The 20118-nt window shown below is 43.6% G+C and overlaps 1 protein-coding gene and 1 non-coding gene across 5 annotated transcripts in view; one reads left to right on the top strand and one right to left on the bottom strand.

Annotated features, from left to right (window-relative positions):
- LOC121192780 (ATP-dependent 6-phosphofructokinase, platelet type-like) overlaps positions 1–20118 on the top strand; it is a 50910-nt gene that overhangs the window by 1977 nt on the left and 28815 nt on the right. Inside the window, exons 2-21 of one of the 4 annotated variants that reach the window (XM_041054660.1) lie at positions 2180–2253; positions 3008–3085; positions 3547–3736; positions 3824–3989; positions 4209–4253; positions 4445–4553; positions 6448–6543; positions 7026–7118; positions 7287–7412; positions 7870–7934; positions 8216–8285; positions 10047–10193; positions 10972–11042; positions 11251–11338; positions 14866–15018; positions 16828–16992; positions 18153–18214; positions 19128–19239; positions 19382–19481; positions 19613–19718. In XM_041054660.1, the coding sequence (XP_040910594.1) occupies positions 2180–2253; positions 3008–3085; positions 3547–3736; positions 3824–3989; positions 4209–4253; positions 4445–4553; positions 6448–6543; positions 7026–7118; positions 7287–7412; positions 7870–7934; positions 8216–8285; positions 10047–10193; positions 10972–11042; positions 11251–11338; positions 14866–15018; positions 16828–16992; positions 18153–18214; positions 19128–19239; positions 19382–19481; positions 19613–19718 (2116 nt within the window). Of the gene's footprint in view, positions 1–2179; positions 2254–3007; positions 3086–3546; positions 3737–3823; positions 3990–4208; positions 4254–4444; positions 4554–5167; positions 5264–6447; positions 6544–7025; positions 7119–7286; positions 7413–7869; positions 7935–8215; positions 8286–10046; positions 10194–10971; positions 11043–11250; positions 11339–13210; positions 13364–14865; positions 15019–16827; positions 16993–18152; positions 18215–19127; positions 19240–19381; positions 19482–19612; positions 19719–20118 lie in introns of all 4 variants that reach the window. The other 3 variants (XM_041054661.1, XM_041054658.1, XM_041054659.1) reach the window with 3 other exon arrangements.
- Positions 4805–4894, bottom strand: trnar-ucu. Its single transcript is given in 2 exon segments — positions 4805–4840; positions 4858–4894. It is a non-coding gene; the product is annotated as a tRNA-Arg (tRNA).

Raw genomic sequence — 20118 nt, 5'->3', positions numbered from 1 at the left:
TACCAGCGTCCTGATTTCCACTCATTCATAAAACACTGGCTGCTTGCATAGAGTCAGGACAGCTGAAGACCTCCAGAGATGCCCCTGAACAAAATTATTTTTATGATTATTTTTTTCCTTAGGTTTGGCTTTTGCTTTCTTGTGAGTTACTGTCTAGTTGCTGGTTTTATCCTCAGGTTGTATTTATGAACATAAAATACATTTAATTGTCAAAATTATTTTAAAACCCCTCAACTACAGCTAAAACTGTGTCTTTAAGGATCATTAATATTAATTAATAAAGGTTCCGTCATGAAATACTTGTCCATCGGGCCCAAAAAGATGAGGAACAGTCACTGGTTTCATTTGCTATTCTTGACCAGTTGGATTTTCTTTGCCTGTAAAAGTAAAAAAAAAACCAACTTATTACCAAGGCAAATTTTCCTACCACTCTGGGCAGAGTACATACACACACACTGGGATACACACACTGGACATGTTTAGTCATCGCAGCAGGCTGGGAGGCAATACTCACACACACACGTGTACTTATATTGTAGACTAACCAAGTCTTAACCCTGAAACAGCTCTTAAAGTTGTGAGGACCGACTAAAATGTCCTCATTTCCCGAAAATGTCCTCAGTCCGTAAGGTTTATGCTCAGCTTGGTCCTCACAAAGATAGGAGTATAAGTACACACACACACACACACACAGATTAGAAATGTGATCTTATTCATTCTCCATCATCCTGTGGCCTCACCTCATCACTAATTGTGCTCATGTTTGTAACCCTCATTTCACATTTTTCCTCTTTGACCAATCAGCTCTGTCCTGGTCTCTAAGCAACACTAGCTCATCCCATCAGCACTCGTTAGCGTACAACACAGCCTGAAGCCACAGTCAGGCTGGCGTCCTGTGTTTCCTCTGTCGAGTGCACGACCCCCCCCCCCCCCCCCCCCCCTCCCCTTTGTGCATCTATCCTGCATGTAACTTGCATTATAATGTTATAACTGCAGCCCTGAGAGCAGCAGGGGTTATGGAAATTTACCCACTCACTGCGTTTTGTTAAGGCAACAGAGAAAAAATATCCACAGCATCAGAAACACAGACACAAAAACAGCTCCGCTCATCTGATTTCCTGCAAACTGAGTTTGTTGTAATTACAGCCAGTTACACATGATAAATTGTTAGTTTGTTCAGTGTGCCAGCATCTAGAAGCATCATTGACTGCCCACTGTAGTGTCTGCCATCTGGTAAACAACTGTCTGAACCTAGAAATACATTGTTCATGTTGTAAAATAATCTACATGCAATGTGTGATTGTATGTGTATGATTGTATGTCACAGCTCCTCGCTGGAGAGCGCTGCTTTGCGTTGTGTTGAGCCAGGTTCGTCTTTTATTTTCTGAATGAGGGGGCCATGTTATCCGTCTAAACACCTACTAAAGAATGACACTGTCACCCGAGGAGCAGTCACATACCGTACGTGTTCTGCACACATGGGCCTGTGAACGGGACGGGTTGTTTACAGCGCGTGGTGTGGGAGGAAATTTGGCCGAGGGAGATTGATGTTAGCTGCGAGGGGCAGCTTGTGCCTGCTGTGCTCAGTGTTTGACTCAGAGACTGGGCTCACACAGGTCCAACGTGCCTGCTGCCCCATTACAGACATCACTTCATATCAGTATGCTTTAAAAAGTAAAAGCCTTTGTGGTACCTCAGTGGTACGTCCCGTGTTTATTATTTTAATCACACTGATGGAATCACAATCAATCAATGTGTTGATCACAGACTTGTTCTGAGATTTACAGTCATTCCTCTTTTTAGTTTCACTAAGTGCTCCGACAGACACTTTTTTCCTCAGGGACACTCTGCTCTGTCTCATCTCTCTGCCTCTCCCTCCTTTGACCTCTTTACCCCTCCTGTTGTCTGCTGATCTGTCTGGCTTCTGTCGCTCCCTGTTTATGCCGTTATCTTTCCTATTTTCTCTCTCTGTTGTTTTTTTAATTTTACTTTGTATTAAACAGTTATATATCCCAAGTAGAATGGAAGCAGGAAACTTGGTGGGGTGAGGTGAAATCCTGAAGTTCTTCACTTGTCTGTGCTCCTCCTGTGTGTTGCAGTCCTCATTTATCTGTGTCCACCCTTTGGCTGTTTGCATGTCATGATGGACACAAGACTGTTCCTCTCTGTCCCTTTCAAGGCATGAACGCAGCCGTGAGGGCGGTCGTCCGAATGGGCATCTACGTGGGAGCGAAGGTCTACTTCATCCACGAGGTGAGATGTGACGCATGACTCAGGCTCCAGACGTGGCCTCTGGGCAGTCTGCAGTTTCTGTCACACACTTGACAGTGAGCTAAATTAGCACTGATTGAGTCATACTTTTTTGGCTGTGATTGTCTTTGAGAGTGCCAAAGACAATCCAGAGTCATGCATTCTCTGGAAACCACAGGAAGTCAGGAAAAATCATCTAAATGAAAGGAATTCACAATCTGAACACCTCTATTTAAACCAATCTGAGATCATGCAAATTCCTTTAAATAGAAGGATAATCAGCTACAGAACTATAAACCATAGGGACTTAAGAGCAGAAAAGAAAAGCAATAAATCCCTGATACCTCCATATCTGAGACGTGTTGGATACTGAATGTCTGAGAATACATGTGGGGGACGGAGGCGATCTGGCCGCAGTGTGTGGATATAACTGGATTACCAGGGGCAGACTTCATCCTTCACTGGCTTCACTGTCACCCCCATAACCAGTGGGCTGTGAGTAATGACAGCTGAGTGCCATGATGCCCTTATTTTTGGCTGGTAGCTTTAGCTCAACATGCACAATACAACAAGCAAAGCAGTGGAACCTCACAAGCGTCAGAGCCAAAAGATTGTATTTAAGTTCTAATTCAGTTTTGATTATGTTTTTCCACAAACATACGTATAAATAAAGTTGAATTGAATTGAAAAAATTGAATTGGTTATTCAACAGTCTAAACTGAATTTGAGTAATATCTGATATATTTGCCCCCCTCAGGGTTACCAGGGGATGGTGGACGGAGGAGACAACATCAAAGAGGCATCGTGGGAAAGCGTCTCCAGCATGCTGCAAGTGGTGAGCACTTTTGATAAAGCTGCGCCGAGTTTGAATCAAACTATGTAAACAGTGAAACTCTTGGATTCAGCTAGCATTAAAAGATTAGATCCCAGCAGTGTCCGTGCTGGTGCCAGCTCAGGGGAATATCTGCTGTGTCGGTGGACATCTGTGATCACTGAAAGTGACTCAGCGACAAAGCTTTTATCTTTGAGCCAAATGAGTTTGTGATTGAATTAGACCTTTTCACTATTCGTCATCATCACACTTTCATTTTCTGAAGTGGATTAAATTCAGTTCAGCAGTGAAAAAGCATTTATCTCGTGGTTCAGCAATATTATTAGGAGCCGTATTGATCTAAAAAAGACAGAATGTTACCACAAATAACAGATAACCTGAAAGTGTACAATGGTTTAAAAAGTTCAGGAGCAATTTAAGGAGAGAACAGTGTGATTTCAGAGTATCATCTGTGTTTTTCTCAGGGTGGTACAGTTATCGGCAGCGCCCGCTGTAAAGAGTTTCGTACCCGTGAGGGCCGCCTGAAGGCCGCACACAACCTCGTGCAGCGCAGCATCACCAACCTGTGCGTGATTGGTGGAGACGGCAGCTTGACCGGAGCCAACCTGTTCAGAGAGGAGTGGAGCGGCCTGCTGGATGAGCTCCTCCAGCAAGGTGATTCCTCACTGCGGGATTTTCAGCGGACTTCACCTTTGCAGGTGTGAACAGATTTGACCTCGCTCTCCCTTTCTTGTCTTTCAGGTCTGATCGATGAGGAGGCAGCCCGCAGTAACTCGGCGCTCCACATCGTTGGCATGGTCGGCTCCATCGACAACGACTTCTGCGGCACCGACATGACCATTGGCACCGACTCGGCGCTGCATCGGATCATTGAGGTGGTGGACGCCATCATGACCACGGCTCAGAGGTGAAAAAATCCTCAGAGGACAGGAGACAAGTGGCAAGACAAGACATAATATGACGAGATAACAGACAAAAAGTGACAAAAAGCGTTTAGGGATAAAGTGTTTAGGGTGAAAGTCTGTCCTGCACCGACCTGTGTCAACAGATCAGTCCACTGGGTTTCACTGATAAGTGCTTCTTGTTTCTGACGCTCTTCTGTTTTTTTGTTGTTGTTGTTTTCCAGCCACCAGAGGACATTTGTTCTGGAGGTCATGGGCAGACACTGCGGGTAGGAACTTTTCTGTGTGTTAGCGTACGTCAAAAAGAGACAAAAGACATAACACGAGGCTCATTGTTTTGTGTGGGTCGGGCAGAAATATTTTACTATGAATATCTGTGACAGAGAAGAAATGATGGAAAACAATTGCTAAAATGTGTGTGTGTGTGTGTGTGTGTTTGTGTGTTTGTGTGTGTGTGCAGATACCTGGCCCTGGTCAGCGCCCTGGCCTGTGGAGCAGATTGGGTTTTTATCCCTGAAATGCCTCCTGAAGATGGTTGGGAGGATAACATGTGTCAGAAACTGTCTGAGGTAACACGCACACACACATACGATCGCTACGTTTTTTTTAATGCATTGTACACACTCAACATATGATATGAATACTCAGTAAACCATACATTTCAGTGCTGTCCTAACCTTGTAAACATGACGCCACAGACACAGATCAAATGTCAAGGAAGAGGTTGGAATGTGCAGTAGCAGCTAGTTTGTTATAAACATTCATGTAGCGCAGGAGCCATACAGATTTTTCTGTAACTGTACTTTTGCTGCAAAAGTTCCGACTCTGGTGGGACTCGAACCCACAACCTTTGAATTACAACTCATGTTTGACTAGAAGTCCAACGCGCTATCCATTGCGCCACAGAGCCTGTTGTGGTTTTTTTCTCATAGCCCGCTGACTTGTCCTAAAATAAACTTAAAACGCCGCGTCCACCACAGAGTCCACAGCTTGAACATTCTGACATTAATACTTGATCATGAGACGATTTGAAGAACAACGTTTTCAAAACTGTTTTACTGTGTAAAAAAAATATTCTACTGTGATAGTACACAATATTAAAATTAGCTTTTAATAAAATACATTTTGCATAATCTGACACAAACTAGATTTGATGTTGATGACAGTGTTTGGTATCGTCCAGAGCCGATCTCGGGGTTCCAGGTTGAATATTATCATAGTTGCTGAAGGAGCCATTGACAGACAAGGACAACACATTACCTCTGATTTTGTGAAGGATGTGAGTAGAGCTCAGTCTCAGACTGACGCAGAGGAGAAACCAGAAGCTGGACCAGCCGGTGGATATCCATGAGTCTGACGAACAGAAGTCAGTGACAGAGTTGGCGTGTCTGGACACCTGCCACATTCTGAGAGAGGGTTTCTTTAAATGAATTATTCTTCCAAAAATACTTAAAAATGCTGTTCGGTCCTGTACAGTTTATTTCTCAGTTCTTGGTTTATGTTCTATAATCCGTTTTTTGCCAAACAGACATCAGGATGCGTCACCTCACAGTTTTTTTTTTTTTCAGCAGCAAAATAATTAATCAGCCTGAAACATCAGCAGTCAGAGTGGTTTCCTTAAAGTTAATGGACATGTACCACTTACAGCTGAATGATCACACTTTCAGGGTGTTTATATTGAATTACGTCTGTCTTCGACTTGTCAGAAAGTATCCTGGGAGACACACACAATGTAAGCATTAATGCTGTCTGCAGGGGACAGTGGACCAAATGTGTGGTATCCCACAGTTACCCGCAGTTCCACTGATGGACAGTTGGGGGCAGTAATGTGTACATTAGCTATGTGAGGGGCTTAAAAAAAAACGTAAGGAAGAAGACTGTAAGCCAGCAAACAGGAAATCCATGATTTGAATTCTAGAGCTTGAAGAAGTTTAAAGAAAAGTGCTCTCTAAATGTTTGGTGTGTGAAGTAAATGTTCCTGACATGTTAGTGAGACCTCACAGATCCATTCACTCTGGTGAGAAATGCTGCTCGAAACTCAGCTGTTTATTTTACATGAAACTCCGCAGGGCTTCTTTAAGCTAAACCTTCTGTCTCACATCCTGCCAGAGGCACTGCAGACACCAGTATTTCTCTGGAGTTTGTGCTGCCAGTCGTCATTTTAAGTCAATTCTTCATCTGCCTTTCGGGTTTTCTGCCTTGCTAGCATGAACCATTGAAAACAAAGTGGTCCAGTTAGCTAGCTAGCTAGCTAGCTAGCAAATATGGAGCTTCTCCCACAATGTGGCAAGTGTCTTCTGAGGAGACAGTCAGCTAAAGGTCAAAATGTCTGGGTGTTCTTGTATGAGGGTTTATCAGTGGTTGGTCAGAGATTATCCTCCGTTACTGGATCCAGCTTCTGTGAATGCAAAAGGTTTTCTGTCATGTTTTGTTAAACGCTTTTGCTTCTTTATATCCTTCTAGAACCGTGCCGATAAGAAAAGGCTGAACATTATAATTGTAGCCGAGGGTGCCATAGATTGCCACAACAAGGCTATAACTCCTGATTATATCAAGGATGTAAGTATGGTGGAGGGGCATGGTTATGTCATGGACGCACAAACCCTCCCTCAGAAGCATGACCTTTTTTTCCCTTCATGGTTGGGAACACACATCATGCAGTTTTACGTCCTGTGGGTCATTGTTTTGTTGCCTTTTCACATTTTTTGCATGTTTTTTTTTAAATGTTTCTTTACTAAAAAATACCCACTCCATTTTCATACATCCTCCAGGTATTTAAATATTGTTTTATTCCATTCCCATCCCATGTATTTTATTTGCACCCTTAGCTTTTACCTCTGCAGGTTCACTTGTGCATGCACATTGTTTGGCACTCACTAACATGACAGGAGATGTTTTGCATGATTTCTCCTTCTGTTTTATTTTTCATTCTTATTCCCTTTTATTTCTGCATTTTTCCTTAAATTGTTTTATTTCAAGATGCTATGAAAAGCTGTGTCCAATAGTGAGCTCTGTGTCCCATATTCTCTGTCCATACCCAGCTGGTAGTCCGCTGCCTGGGTTTTGACACCAGGGTCACCATCTTGGGCCATGTGCAGAGAGGTGGGACCCCCTCTGCCTTTGACAGGATCCTGGTAAGTCACAGAGTTTCCCAGAGTATCCTCAAAACATGGCTGCTTACTGTCACCTCAAATGTTTTGCTTCTCAACTTCTCTATCTTTGCCTATGACCAATATGGTGGTTATATTGTGTGACCGGTAACCTTTTTAGTGTGACCTTTGAATGACCCTTGACCCCTGCAGGCCAGTCGTATGGGCGTGGAGGCAGTGCTGGCGTTGTTGGAGGCATCAGCAAACACCCCGGCCTGCGTCGTGTCTCTGGTCGGCAACCAGGCTGTCCGACTGCCGCTCATGGAGTGTGTTCAGATGGTAAGAGTGTGTGTCTGTGTTGGAGAGACAGAGGTTACGCAGGGACCAGGTGTCAAGTACAGTCCACAGATTAGTCTTAGCCTTTTCGTGTAGTGGACATATTTTTATATTAAAATGAAAACTGATCGTTAAATCTTTAAAAACATTACATGTTTTGAACATGTGACATTTAAAGGACACACTGCTGTTCACAGGTGATTAAGTTTTTTCATGGATGGTTTAATTTTTTTTTTTTAAGCCATGAGCATTTTTCTTTTGTGCATCAGCCACACTCTGGCTGGTTCAGTGTTCATACTGACACCTGTTAGTGTAATTAATTTCTTAAGTTCCCTGCTGAGTGTGCTCTGCTGAGAGTTAGCGCGTAGCATGGAATCAGGACACGCGCTGCAACAGAACACACATGGCTGATTTTGAACATGTATGGTGAAGAAGATCTTCTTTCATGTTTTGTCATCAGACCCAAGAAGTACAAAAGGCCATGGACGAGAAGAAATTTGACGAGGCAGTCAGACTGCGTGGGAGGTATTTTTTTATTTATTTATTTTTATTCTGCTGCTTTGAAATGATCAAACATGATGTTTTTCTGTGTGTCCTGTATGATTTACAAGATGATCTCTCTCACTCTGATTCCAGATGGCACTTGTTCTCTTATCTGTTTTGGCAGAATGCCCCAGTTTAACAGTGTTTTCATTGATTTTTGATTGACTCTAAAGGCTTTCTCTGCAGCAGCAGCAGCACAGCTGACAGTCAGCGAGCATTCCCTACACTGGCTAACTCGGTTTTCCTTCTCTGTGGCTTTGCAGGAGCTTTGAAAACAATCTGAGCACCTACAGACTCCTCTCCTACCGCAAAGCAGACTCTGAGCTTCCTAATGTAAGTACCCTCACAGGCAAACGCTAGAAAAACAATGAGTCTGTCAAATCCATAAGATGATAACGTTTTAATACTCCTAATGTGTCTTTCCACCAGCGGCTCTGAGATTTTGTACATTAGCATATAAGGTACTTCCGGGCCAGGTGCATTGTGGGTGCTGTAGTCTTTTTGTGACACTAACCCAAGTTTGTTTTTCTGTTACTGTTTCTGTCCTGAGGGAGAGGAGGAGGAGGTGGGGGATGAAGAGCAGTTTGATGTATGTGATGAGTAACGAGGCTGCAGCTGAACAGGCTCTGCTTCAGCTTCTGAAGCTTCTGCAGGCCTAGTTCTCAGAGCAGATGAGCCTTTTACCAGCTAGCTTAGTAACCTTTAGACCTTTTTGTTGATCCTTCTCCTAATTCACTTTGGCTTCTAATGTTTCCCATGCTGTGATGGAATTGGAAAGTTTTTTTGTCTAATGATTTTCTAGCACTAATACTCCAGCCTGTTTATATTATAACACAGTGCCACAAAATGACAGGGTCAGTGCTCTTTGTCTGTCCTCCTGTCTGTCATCGCTTATTCCTTCATGGCTCTGCTTGGAAATAGACGCGTAGATGTACGCAGAGGTGCGTCAGTGCTGCGGTGAAGGCCCCGCTGTCAAGGACAATCACAGCTTCTCTTGTGATCTGCTTCAAATGAATCTGAAGTAGCCCTCCTTGCAGTTTAAGGTCAAGTCTGTGGAGGTCGCGGCTGAAAGCGTCTTCGCTTATTCATGACTCAGACTGGACAGGCTCCATTTCTCTCCCTGTTTAAAATGGTCTGTGGCTACAGAAACCAAAGCTTTAAATACGATGTGGGAAATAATGATCATGATCCTGATTGAATCATAAGTAAATAAACTGTAAACGGTTTTCAGCTCTCAAATCTACTCAGACAAATCTACTTACTAATGTGGTATTGTGAAATAAAATATATACTGTATATAAACTATGTTATGCTCTGAGTTTTCCATTGGGAAGTTCATCAGCAGCTGAGAGTCTTGTCCAGTTTGAGCTTCTCCACATTTAGTCCAATCCATGCCCTCAATTATCCCGTTAAATAATTGTGTGAGGCACAGCACCTTCGACCCAGCTGTTACACACCAAATACCAGCAACACATTTGTGGCTGAGTGTGTGTGGCTTGCATTGAAAGTTGCCTAAAACTTCTTGTGCTGAGCAACTTGCGGCACAGCTGTCCGGATGAGTCGAGTCTGATTAGCAGGAAAACCTTGGACGGTCAGTGAACGTTTGCGTTCGGCTGTCGAAGTTTTTCAGTGATTGTCGTGAGGCAGCAGCTGCTGGTCTTTTTTAGCAGCATGTGGCTTCTTGCATGCGAGGTGATCTCCTGCCTGCTGCTGTTCTGCTCCGAGGCAGAGTCTCACCTGGCTCCTCAGCGGTTAATGAGACATGGATGGTATCAAGAGGCAGTGGAGATGGTGGACTGTCCTGACAGGCATGAAACAGTTTTTAAAATTGATTGATTGATTTGGGTTTGCTTTTTTCATGCTACAGGAATTACAGTTTGTCTTCATTGCCTCTAAAAGTTGCTGATATACCATCTTATCCAAACCAAGCATCGTACATGCTGTGATTGTAGCTGGAATGTATGATTCACACCTGATGTGTGAAGACGTTTTGAAAGTGTATTTCTGACTATACGTTTTGTGTGTGTGTGTGTGTGTGTGTGTGTGTGTGTGTGTGTGTGTGCACGCGTGACTGCTGCTCTCCGTCGCCCACAGAGCTCGTTTAACGTGGCGGTGTTGAACGTCGGTGCACCGGCTGCAGGTATGAACGCCGCCGTGCGCTCTGCCGTCAGGGTGGGAATCACCGAAGGCCACAAAATGTTCGCTGTCAACGACGGCTTCGAGGGATTTTACAAAGGACAGGTAAGACTGAATGTGATACACACAGCTGACTACAGGCTCTGTTTATTTACTGGGCTAACATATGGCTGAGCAACATTCCTCGGAGGTCACAGTGGCTTTACAGACCAGTGGCAGGCGGCGGGCAGTGGGGGTGCAGTCGCCCCTCCTCCCTCTCTGCTGCAGTGATAAGACTAAGTGTGTGCAGATAAATAACAACAGCTACAGCTAATGTAAGACGATTTCTCCACCCCGACAGCAGCTACTGTATACCAAGTATACACATGCATAGTCTTTGGCTATATCATTTGCATGCTTTTCCACCAATGCACACACACACACACACTCTCTTTCAGCTGTGCAGAGAGTAGCCGTGACCGATGAAGTCCAGAGGCGAGTTGTCATGTAGAAGGATTAGACGTGATTGAAAAGTGAAGCCGTGATCCCTGGATAAAACCCCGACTAAGTAGGACGCCGATTATAATGAAGAGCTACAGGTTAAATGAAGCTGCGCTGTAACAGTACAGCATGACACTGACACGTACGGACACTCGATTATATAGAAGACAGGCCACTGCTTCGTGCCACATTCCCTGGTTAAGATGCTTTAAAATACACTGCATATTATTAGTGCTGGACGTAAATGGTCAGTTCACTTACAGTACAAACCTTTCTTCTCACTTACCCTCAGTGCTGTCCAACCATGTCGGTGGTTTTGTTTGTCCACGTTCGAACATTATGTAGAAGGGAGGACGCATAACTTTAGGACAGTCACAATAATCACCACATCTTTGTTTCACAGATCAAGGAGATCAAATGGGGAGATGTGGGTGGCTGGACTGGCCAGGGAGGGTCCCTGCTAGGGACAAAAAGGTGAGCTGCTGCTGTCACAAAAGTGTAGATGTGTGATCTGAAGATAAAGTCATTTGCTGTGATTGCACTGCAGATATTTTAGTGACTTAAATCCTGTCCAAATCTTTTGTTTTGGGTGAACATTATTCCCTCGGACGGGTTATTTGAACTGCTCTGAAGTGGAATTGCTTTTACTGTGGTTTCTCATAGTAACTCTTCCGTATGCTAGAACTCTTCCAGGCAAACATCTGGATAAAATTGCTGAGCAGATGAGGATCCACAACATCAATGCCCTGCTTGTCATCGGAGGATTTGAGGTACGTGACCTGATGTGAATTTTGAACATAATATCAGCGTTTTATGTTAAATTCCACAGTGTTTTATCTTTCTGAACATGCTTTATCACTCACAAAAATCCAGTGAAAAGCCTTAAACCTGCTCAGCCTTATTCTGCCATTCTTAGTATTTGTCATAATTTTGCAATACTTTATTCTGAGTTTTGTTTAAGCTACTGATAATTGTATAAAAGCAGGATTACTCTTTTCAGAGTAATCAGAAAAGATAAATCTAAATAGTCTTCACTGGTCAATCTCTCTCTGTGCCTGTTTAACAGTGTTATCAAATGCTCTTTCTTCTATTTTACAGTCATGTATTTATTGTTCAGCATTGAGTCCATTTCATTTTCACTGATTTTCTTCCCTGTTTAACATTTCAACTTGAAAAATATGTCAGCATTCATTTATAACTGCAGTTTTAAAAATACAGTTAAGGCACATTTTAATGTTACAGGCTCTCCCCGTGTCTGTCCCTATATGTTACTACTTAATGGCCAAGCTGCAAAAACGAACCTTTTGATAGATAAAGAGATCGTCTCAGATGTGGAAGCTTCCAGGTTTGAATCCCAAACCCCAACAACTAACTATGGGAGTCACACAGACAGTTTCACTACATTAACAAATGTAACTTCCCTCATTCATTAGAAATAAATGTAAAATTCGGAATATAACTAAACATAAAGCAGCTATATAATGAAACCAGATTTTAAAAAGGGTTCATTTTCACAGATACACTGTTTTTTGACTTTGGCAGCTTGGCCGGATTGTAAATGCTGTCTTCATCCTTGACTGTCTTTTTGAGTGGACTCTACTCCCTCTGTGTGTCTCACTGTCCCCTGTGATTGGACTGGCTCTCTCCCCTTGGCTTCTCCCACCATTACACTCCTCTCAGACCTGTGTTTGTCCCACCCGCCATCGCTGCGTCTTTTTTTTTTTCTACCACATTACTCAGACATCCAGGCCCCTCCCACCACCAGACTCCGCCCATTCGTTGTAAGCCCCTCCCACAGCCAGTTTATCTCCTGCCTCCTTGTTCCACAACACAACACAGTTGTGTCCCATTTCCATACTATGCACAGAAAACTTCTTCATACTTGTAAGAAGATGTTTTAGTGTGTTTATACTGGTAAAGTGAGTCAGTAACCAGACTACATTAACTTTACATTTAATTGTGCTGCTGAAGGACAATAATGTCTTATAATGTAACGATAATGAGGAGAGACCCACTGCTGCAAACACAGAAAACTCCAGGAAGCAGAATCTGTACAAAAATTCGCTTCCTGAATCAGCAGTCTCTGCACATCTTGTACCTATTAGTACAATACAGCTAAGGTTATATAAAGTAATGAATAATTTCTCTACTAGTCATGGATCCTGTTACTGCCCTCTCACAGTGAGGGAGACAATTATAACCCAAGAGTACGTGGAGACCAGATGAGAGTTAGGAGAGTGAACATTGGATTTACTTTGGTGGCCAGAAACACAGATATAATTAGGGCTGTGCTCTGTGTCAGTTATATACTAACATGAAAGTTAAAACAATAAGTCACAGTCTTTGTTTTCTTTTTTCTTGCTGTTGAGTTTTTTCTGCCCAGAAACTCAGCCTTGAATTTTTATTTTAACTACAAAAACTGTACACTCTAAAAAATGGTCATAGTACAGTCTACGCAGTGATAAAGTGCAGTATGGAATTTGGACACAGCTTCACCATGTTTTATTAACCCCCCCCCCCCGTTTTAGCTCCTCGTACCTGCTTTTCCACTACCTTGCCCACAAACCTCTCATCTACCTCGTGGCCGTTTGTCTCTACATCCTGAATATTAACCAATGAGACGCTGGCTCTCACTGCTGCAGGCCTACGTTGGATTACTGGAACTTTCTTCTGCACGGGACAAATATAATGAATTCTGTGTGCCCATGGTTATGGTCCCCGCCACCGTCTCCAACAATATACCCGGTTCAGACCTCAGCATTGGCTCAGACACCGCTCTGAATGCCATTACTGATGTAAGTGCGGCTGGGTTACAGTGTACTGGTGTGTGTTTGCAGTCAGTCTTCACACACACACACAGACACACACACACACACACACACCACCCAGCCTGTCAGATTCTGGGGCTTCGCTGATCAACAGCTCGCATCCACACATGAACAGTCAGAGGGTGGACTTAATTTGACAGGTAAAGACAGGCAAGACACTTGAGCTTCAAATTTTCAGTTGCACAACAGTAACTCATGATGAGCAAGAAAATTAAGATGTGCAGAACATGTAGTCATGTCATGCCATCATCTGCCGCTTATCTGGGTCCAGGCCCAGGTCGCGGGGGCCACCACCGAAGTCCTACGGCACCTCCCACAGGTGGTGAGCTCATGGGAGGTGGTGCCGTCCGGAGTGGGGCTCAAACCCACGACCCCGAGAGATTGAGTGTCGTGCTCTGCCAGCTGAGCTAACCGGGCGGCCGGAACATGTAGTACATGTATTTTCTGTGTAAACACAGGCAGCCTTCTGTGTAGGCCACAGATCTTCTGCTTTCACATAAGCAGCTTGGAACATTTAGTTAAAAAACAATAATCTTTGTGTTACATATTATTTTAGTTATTAGTTTACTGAGGTAGATGTAGAAACACACACACACGCACACACACACACACAGTAGAAAACCTTTGTCGCTGGATGTTGTTGGAGGCGAGCTGGTCAGCAGGTCCCAGGTGAGTGTTGGGGCATGCAGTGACGTGTTGTGGCATGTTTTTTTGGTGCGTGGCCCCGGCGTGTTGGTGTGGCCCTTTCTGTGTGTGTGTGTGTGTGTGTGTGTGTTTGGTAAACAGCAGATAACTGGCGGCCCAGTTCAACGCAACAGGGACGCTCAGCCTGCTCCTTCCCCTGCAGATAGCACGGTGTCGGTGCCTTTGGAGCGTAAGTTTGCATGCTGTGTCAGCACATATGAGCCCAGCATCACTCAGAGCAGCCCACGCTTTAGGCTTTTTAATGTTTTGAAAGGCTGAAAAAAAAAAGAAAAGAAAAATAGGATATAAGATATTGGATATAAAAGGAAACATTGCTCGGAGCGCCTGGAGTCCCGCCCCGGTCTTTATTATGCTGCGTCAACGCTGTCACATGTCAGCTTGGGTGAACCCTCCACCCCCCACCCCCCACCCCCCCATCCCATCTCCTGTCAGTCAATGGGAAGCCAAAGCCCCTGTCACTCAGAGAGAGCCAGCAGCACACACACACACACACACACACACACACACACACACACACACACACACACACACTGGTGGGCAGTGTTACAGAGCCACATCTTTATAATGTCGGTTTCATTAAATATGCACATGTGCATATTGTAAACAATTAATTGGAAACTTTGATTTTTACTAAACACATTAGTTACTGAAGAAACCAAGGACACAAATCAAATGAGCCGCTGTGTAAAATGACACAATGACAGGGTCTCACACGTAGTCTTCCCCCTGGTGGTCTAACCCAATATTACGGCCACCACCATCAGGCCTTTGAGTCCCTGCTGCAGCTGTACGAGGCCCGGGCCGACTACGAGGAGTTTTGCATCCCGATGTGCATGCTGCCTGCCACCATTAGTAACAATGTGCCCGGCACCGACCTCAGTATTGGCGCTGACACGTCCCTCAACGCCATCGTGGAGGTAAGGGCCAGCGGAAAAGACCTAAACATCAGGATAAATAACAACTGAGAGGAATCCTGTAGTGTCAGCTGTGTTCTGATAAAGACAATTCAGTGATGAAGATACTGCTATTGTTCAGAAACCAGTAATGAATAAAGTAATGGCCAAGAAGTCCCAGTTACACCTGTAAAGATACACTGGTAGTCCTACATATGAATTATGATCCCAGTTCATCTGAGAAGTGTTTAAGGAAAAAGCTTCATGACCAAACTAAAGTAAAACCACAGTTTGTAAGTACACATTTTTCCTTTTTTGAGAAAGGCTACTCCAAAATACAGAACTCCAGAGACCACAATGCACTTGCATGTCAGTGAGTGATGTCATGTTGCATTGGTGATGATATCATATCCTTCTCCTGCTGCTGGTAAAGTTTGTAAAGCTGTTTGTGTTTGCAGAGTCGCTGTGACGGCCCTGACTGTCAGGTCCGGATCAGATTATCAGGACTTCTGTTTTACCTGCACCGTGGATATCAGATGGGTGAAGGCTTCCACCAAGAGCCAAACAATGAGCAGCAAAACTTTAGACAACCGAGAAATAAAAGCACCAGGTTTGAGTGCACGCGCAAAACTACGGCCCGCGGGCCGCGCCCGGCAATTTGTGCGTCCCTGTCCAGCCCGCGTGAGGCCATTCATAAATTAGAATACAAATGAAAAAGTATTCGTGCCTTGCATTCAGTACAACTGTGATGCTTTTATCTTGAAAAGCCAAAAGCGTGACGTTTTACGCATGGATGCAGGCGGCCCGCGGGCCGTTGTTTGCCCGGTTCCGATCCTGGTCTGCACGACCCTGCCCTGGTAGACTTCATCCATCTGGTTAGAACAAAGGCTCAGGGTGCACAGGTCAACTCTGACATCCAACTCTGGCTCACTGTCCCAGCTCAGTGTAGGAGTCTTTCACCTGACTGTCTCCACTGTCTTCTGAGTTACCGCGCTACGACACGCACTTTTAGCTGCGCAGAATAGTACAGAAATCAAAGGCTTTTGTTGTGAAAATATTTAATGGCAGGCCTATGTGGCCCATGACAAATGCCACCTCACAGTTAAGTTTAAGTTCACATGCTTCTAATTGAAGGAGTTATTAAGTTTAAGCGTTGAATTTTTCATATCCTGCGTCAGTGAAAATGCTCAGACGTTCAGACAAACGTCAAAGTCCAACATTAAATAAATTCTTCAATGTACTGAAATTACAAGTATTATAATGCAGAGGTTTTCTGTTTTTGAGTGATGTGTGGCTGTATGTTCTTACTTTTTTAACGTGGGATATAAGAACCCACAGAACAAACCGATAAAAGAACGATATACTGTGTAAACACAGCATAGATGAGGCTATAAATTGTGTTATTTTAACTTAAGGTAAACTTAGTTCACTTCTCTAAAATGCCCCCTCTGACGGAGGAGTCTACCTGTGCATCACTGAAACTCAGAATGTTTGCTCTGACTGTTCACGGCTGCATGTTTACTCAGTAATATATCTGCTAAAGCAGAGCTGCAGATGATAGGTATCGTCAGTTTGTTTTTGTCTTTTTTTGCAAAAAATGTTTTGATATGAAATAAATAAAAGCAGCAAATCCCCTCATTGGAAAAAGCTACAGCCAGTGACTGTTCAGTATTTTCGTTAATGATTGATTCACTGTTAAAACTGCCGTCAGTTTTCTATTGATGGACTGATGAGTCGATCATTTGAGCTCTACTTTTGCAGCCGCACACTTTCTGTGGTGAACACCGCTGTTTTGCTTGTTATATAACAGTATTCTCTGTGTGTGTGAGTCAGACATGCGACCGTATCAAGCAGTCGGCCAGTGGCACTAAGCGGCGGGTGTTCATCATCGAGACTATGGGGGGCTACTGCGGCTACCTGGCCACTGTGGGCGGTCTGGCTGCAGGTGCCGACACCGTCTACATCTACGAGGAGCCGTTTGACATCCGGGACCTGCAGGTCAGAGATAAATACTGTGCTTTCTAAGTTTTTTGTTTAAGCATCATCCTCATCACCATGGGATCCCCAAACTTTCGAACCTCTGTTGGAGCCTTTTTTTCTGGTCACTGACAGTAATTTTTATATTTTTATTTTTTCCTTTTTTTTAACTTGTGCTTCTCAACCGTATTTTAACCATAGTGAAGTATACACTGTCCCCCTGTCTCTGATGAGACAGCTCAGATCAGACTGTTCACGTGAGCGTAGGAGCCGCGTTCACCTGTTCATCGCTGCCTCGGCCTGGATGTTTCAGGGCTGTGCAGGTGACCCAGATTATAGCAGCGCGCGTGAAGCAATTTATTAATAACCTCCTGAGCTGCATCACTCATTCCGTAACGGACAGATCCCATCAACACAGATCAGGTCGCGGTGATTAGAGATGTCAGCGTTGTCACGGTGTTTATGTTGTCACTGTCACACCGCGGCTCGTCTCTAATTTATTAATCACAAACGTAAACTCTAATTTTACTTACCTTTTTATTTCTTTAGATTTACTGGAATTTGTTTTAAGGTGTATTATTTTTAAACTGGTTTAATGTCTCGTTTGACGTGTGAGTTTTTCTGATTTCATTGTTTTTATTTTGTTGCCTTTCGTGAAGCACCTGTAACTTGGTTTTTGTAAAGTGCTCCACAAATAATTAGTTTTATTATAACGAAGTGGCAGCAGAAGATTGATATTAACTGGATTTTATTTGTGTGTAGGAAAAATAATTTCTTTGACAGAGTTAACGACTGTTGTGTGACCGGTGATGCACACAAGGTTTTAAATTAAAAAAAACTAAGACAAAGCATCTTATGTGGAAAAGGTAAAGATATTATTCATTTTTTGTCTGAATGACATTTTGTTTAATTGTAGAGGTGATCATAATTTATTTGTTGTTAAAAAAAAATTACGGATTATGAAAGATGAAAGGGATCTACAAACACCCAAACAAGCAGCTCTGTTGTGTTGTCCTTTGGCGCCCCCTGGTGGTGCACACTGAACCCTGCACCTCTCCATTGTGGGAAGCGGTGAGACCACAGAGACAGAGGCGTGCGATTTGCGGCTGGATCGTTTGCTCTTGCAGGTTGCAGGCCGCCCTTGCTCCGGTTTAATGTGAGGCTTCGCTCTGTGTTTTCAGGCCAACGTGGAGCATCTGACGCAGAAGATGAAGACAACCATCCAGAGAGGCTTAGTGCTCAGGTGAGCCTCAAAACTCATGTACTGCTCCGTTTCTTCTTCTCTTTGACATGTTAACGTTTCTGAGCTGCTGCTGTTTCCTTGCCACACACACTGTTTTGCTTGTGGGATTTTGCATAGGACTGTGTGTGTGTGTGTGTGTGTGTGTGTGTAGGACTGAGGGAGATAACATGCCAAACGGAGTGTAAAAATATTTTGATACTCTATATTTTTATTGTAAATATTCTTGTTTTGTGGTGCATCGTTGTAAATAAGTATTTTTTTTAAACCAACAACACAAAACCAGTTGGTCTTAAAATCAGTTTGACATCAGGTCAAACCTGCAGACATTATTTCATGTCATATATTGTGGCTATTTTAGTCCACTGCACCATCGCGCTGTTTAAAATTGCTCCCAGCAGGACGGAGGTCTGTGGAAATAGGACAAATGTAATATTTTGGACAGTGTGTAGGTGACATTGTGTGTCTGTGCTGAGGTGTACACCTGCATCATTTCATTATTAGAAGACACGCTCCAGCACAGTGGTGCATCAAGTGTGTCTGCAGGTTGCAGTAGACAGCAGACTGATGCCCTGGCTCAAGGGCAGTGAGCTCCGGGGGTCAAGGGAACCAACAGCTTGTGGACACTACTTAGTCTGCTGAAAGGGTTGGTTCACTGGTATACGGCATTGCAGGCAGTTTTGTCTTTATCTGTCCAGATTTTGAGATATCCATCTTATTTCTGTCTCAACATTAGAAAAAAAATCACCCTCTGGAATCAGTGTCCTGGATACATTCCACACTGTCAGCACTTCTCACAGGAGCTATTTTTTGGGGGGTAGAAAGTAGCTCCAAAGAAAACTGTCTACAGCAGGTTCTGTCTGTAACTTTCATTTGTTATCTCAGTGAACTGACCCCCAAAGTTTCTGTGTTTCAGGAATGAGAACTGCAATGAGAACTTCACCACGGATTTCATCTACCAGCTGTACTCGGAGGAGGGTCGGGGAGTGTTCGACTGCAGGAAGAACATCCTCGGTCATATGCAGCAGGTCAGACTCATTCACACACACACACACACACTGCTGCACCCATACGCGCTGCCATCTCGCCATCATTTTACATATATACAACTTGAAAATCTTATTATCAGCCTTATTTAAAATAGAAAAATATTTTCTTTCCTCTTCACAGGGAGGCGCTCCATCTCCGTTTGATCGAAACTTCGGGACCAAAGTTGCAGCTAAAGCCATGCAGTGGATCACACGGACGCTCAAGGACTCTTACAAAGGAGGTAAACCAGTACTCATGACAAAAATCTGACGAGGATGTTACACTTGCTCCGGTTCCTTGTTTTCCTGTCCATACAGTTTGTCTATGCTCAGAGCTGATAGTTACAAAAGCTAATGCTCGTCTTCAATGCAGGACGAGTGTTTGCCAACTCAGAGGAAACTGCCTGCCTGCTGGGGATGCGTCGCAGAGCTCTGGTCTTTCAGCCTGTGTCACAGCTCCGGGAGGAGACTGACTTTGTGTAAGAAAAAAAAATCTTTTTTAATCGATGCAGCTGGACTTGTGTTTACTAAAATAGCAAGACAAACTTAAAAAAAAAACTTGCACAATTTACCAGCAATAACTGTATTGCAAGGTGAAGCGTTTTGCACAACGTCTAAAGGAATAATTCGATTTTTTTTTTATTAGCCATTTCCACCTTAGTCCACTCTCTGTGCTAATGTTATAGTCAAAGAATGATCTGAGAAAAGATCTTTTCAATTGTAAATTTAATTCTGGATACGAACTGGAAGAGGAGGAGAAGTAAGTGAAACCTAACCGAAGTTTGCTTCATAGTAGTCCAAAGTTAGTCGGCAGAGTACATAAATATTAAAATATAAAGGTAATTATTAGCGTTCTTCATTTGTGACAATCACATAATG

Source organism: Toxotes jaculatrix, chromosome 14 (genome assembly GCF_017976425.1).
Source record: "Toxotes jaculatrix isolate fToxJac2 chromosome 14, fToxJac2.pri, whole genome shotgun sequence".
In the NCBI taxonomy this organism is placed as follows: domain Eukaryota; kingdom Metazoa; phylum Chordata; class Actinopteri; family Toxotidae; genus Toxotes; species Toxotes jaculatrix.
The sequence above is the reverse complement of the archived record's forward strand: the minus strand, read 5'-3'. Positions and strand labels throughout refer to the sequence as shown.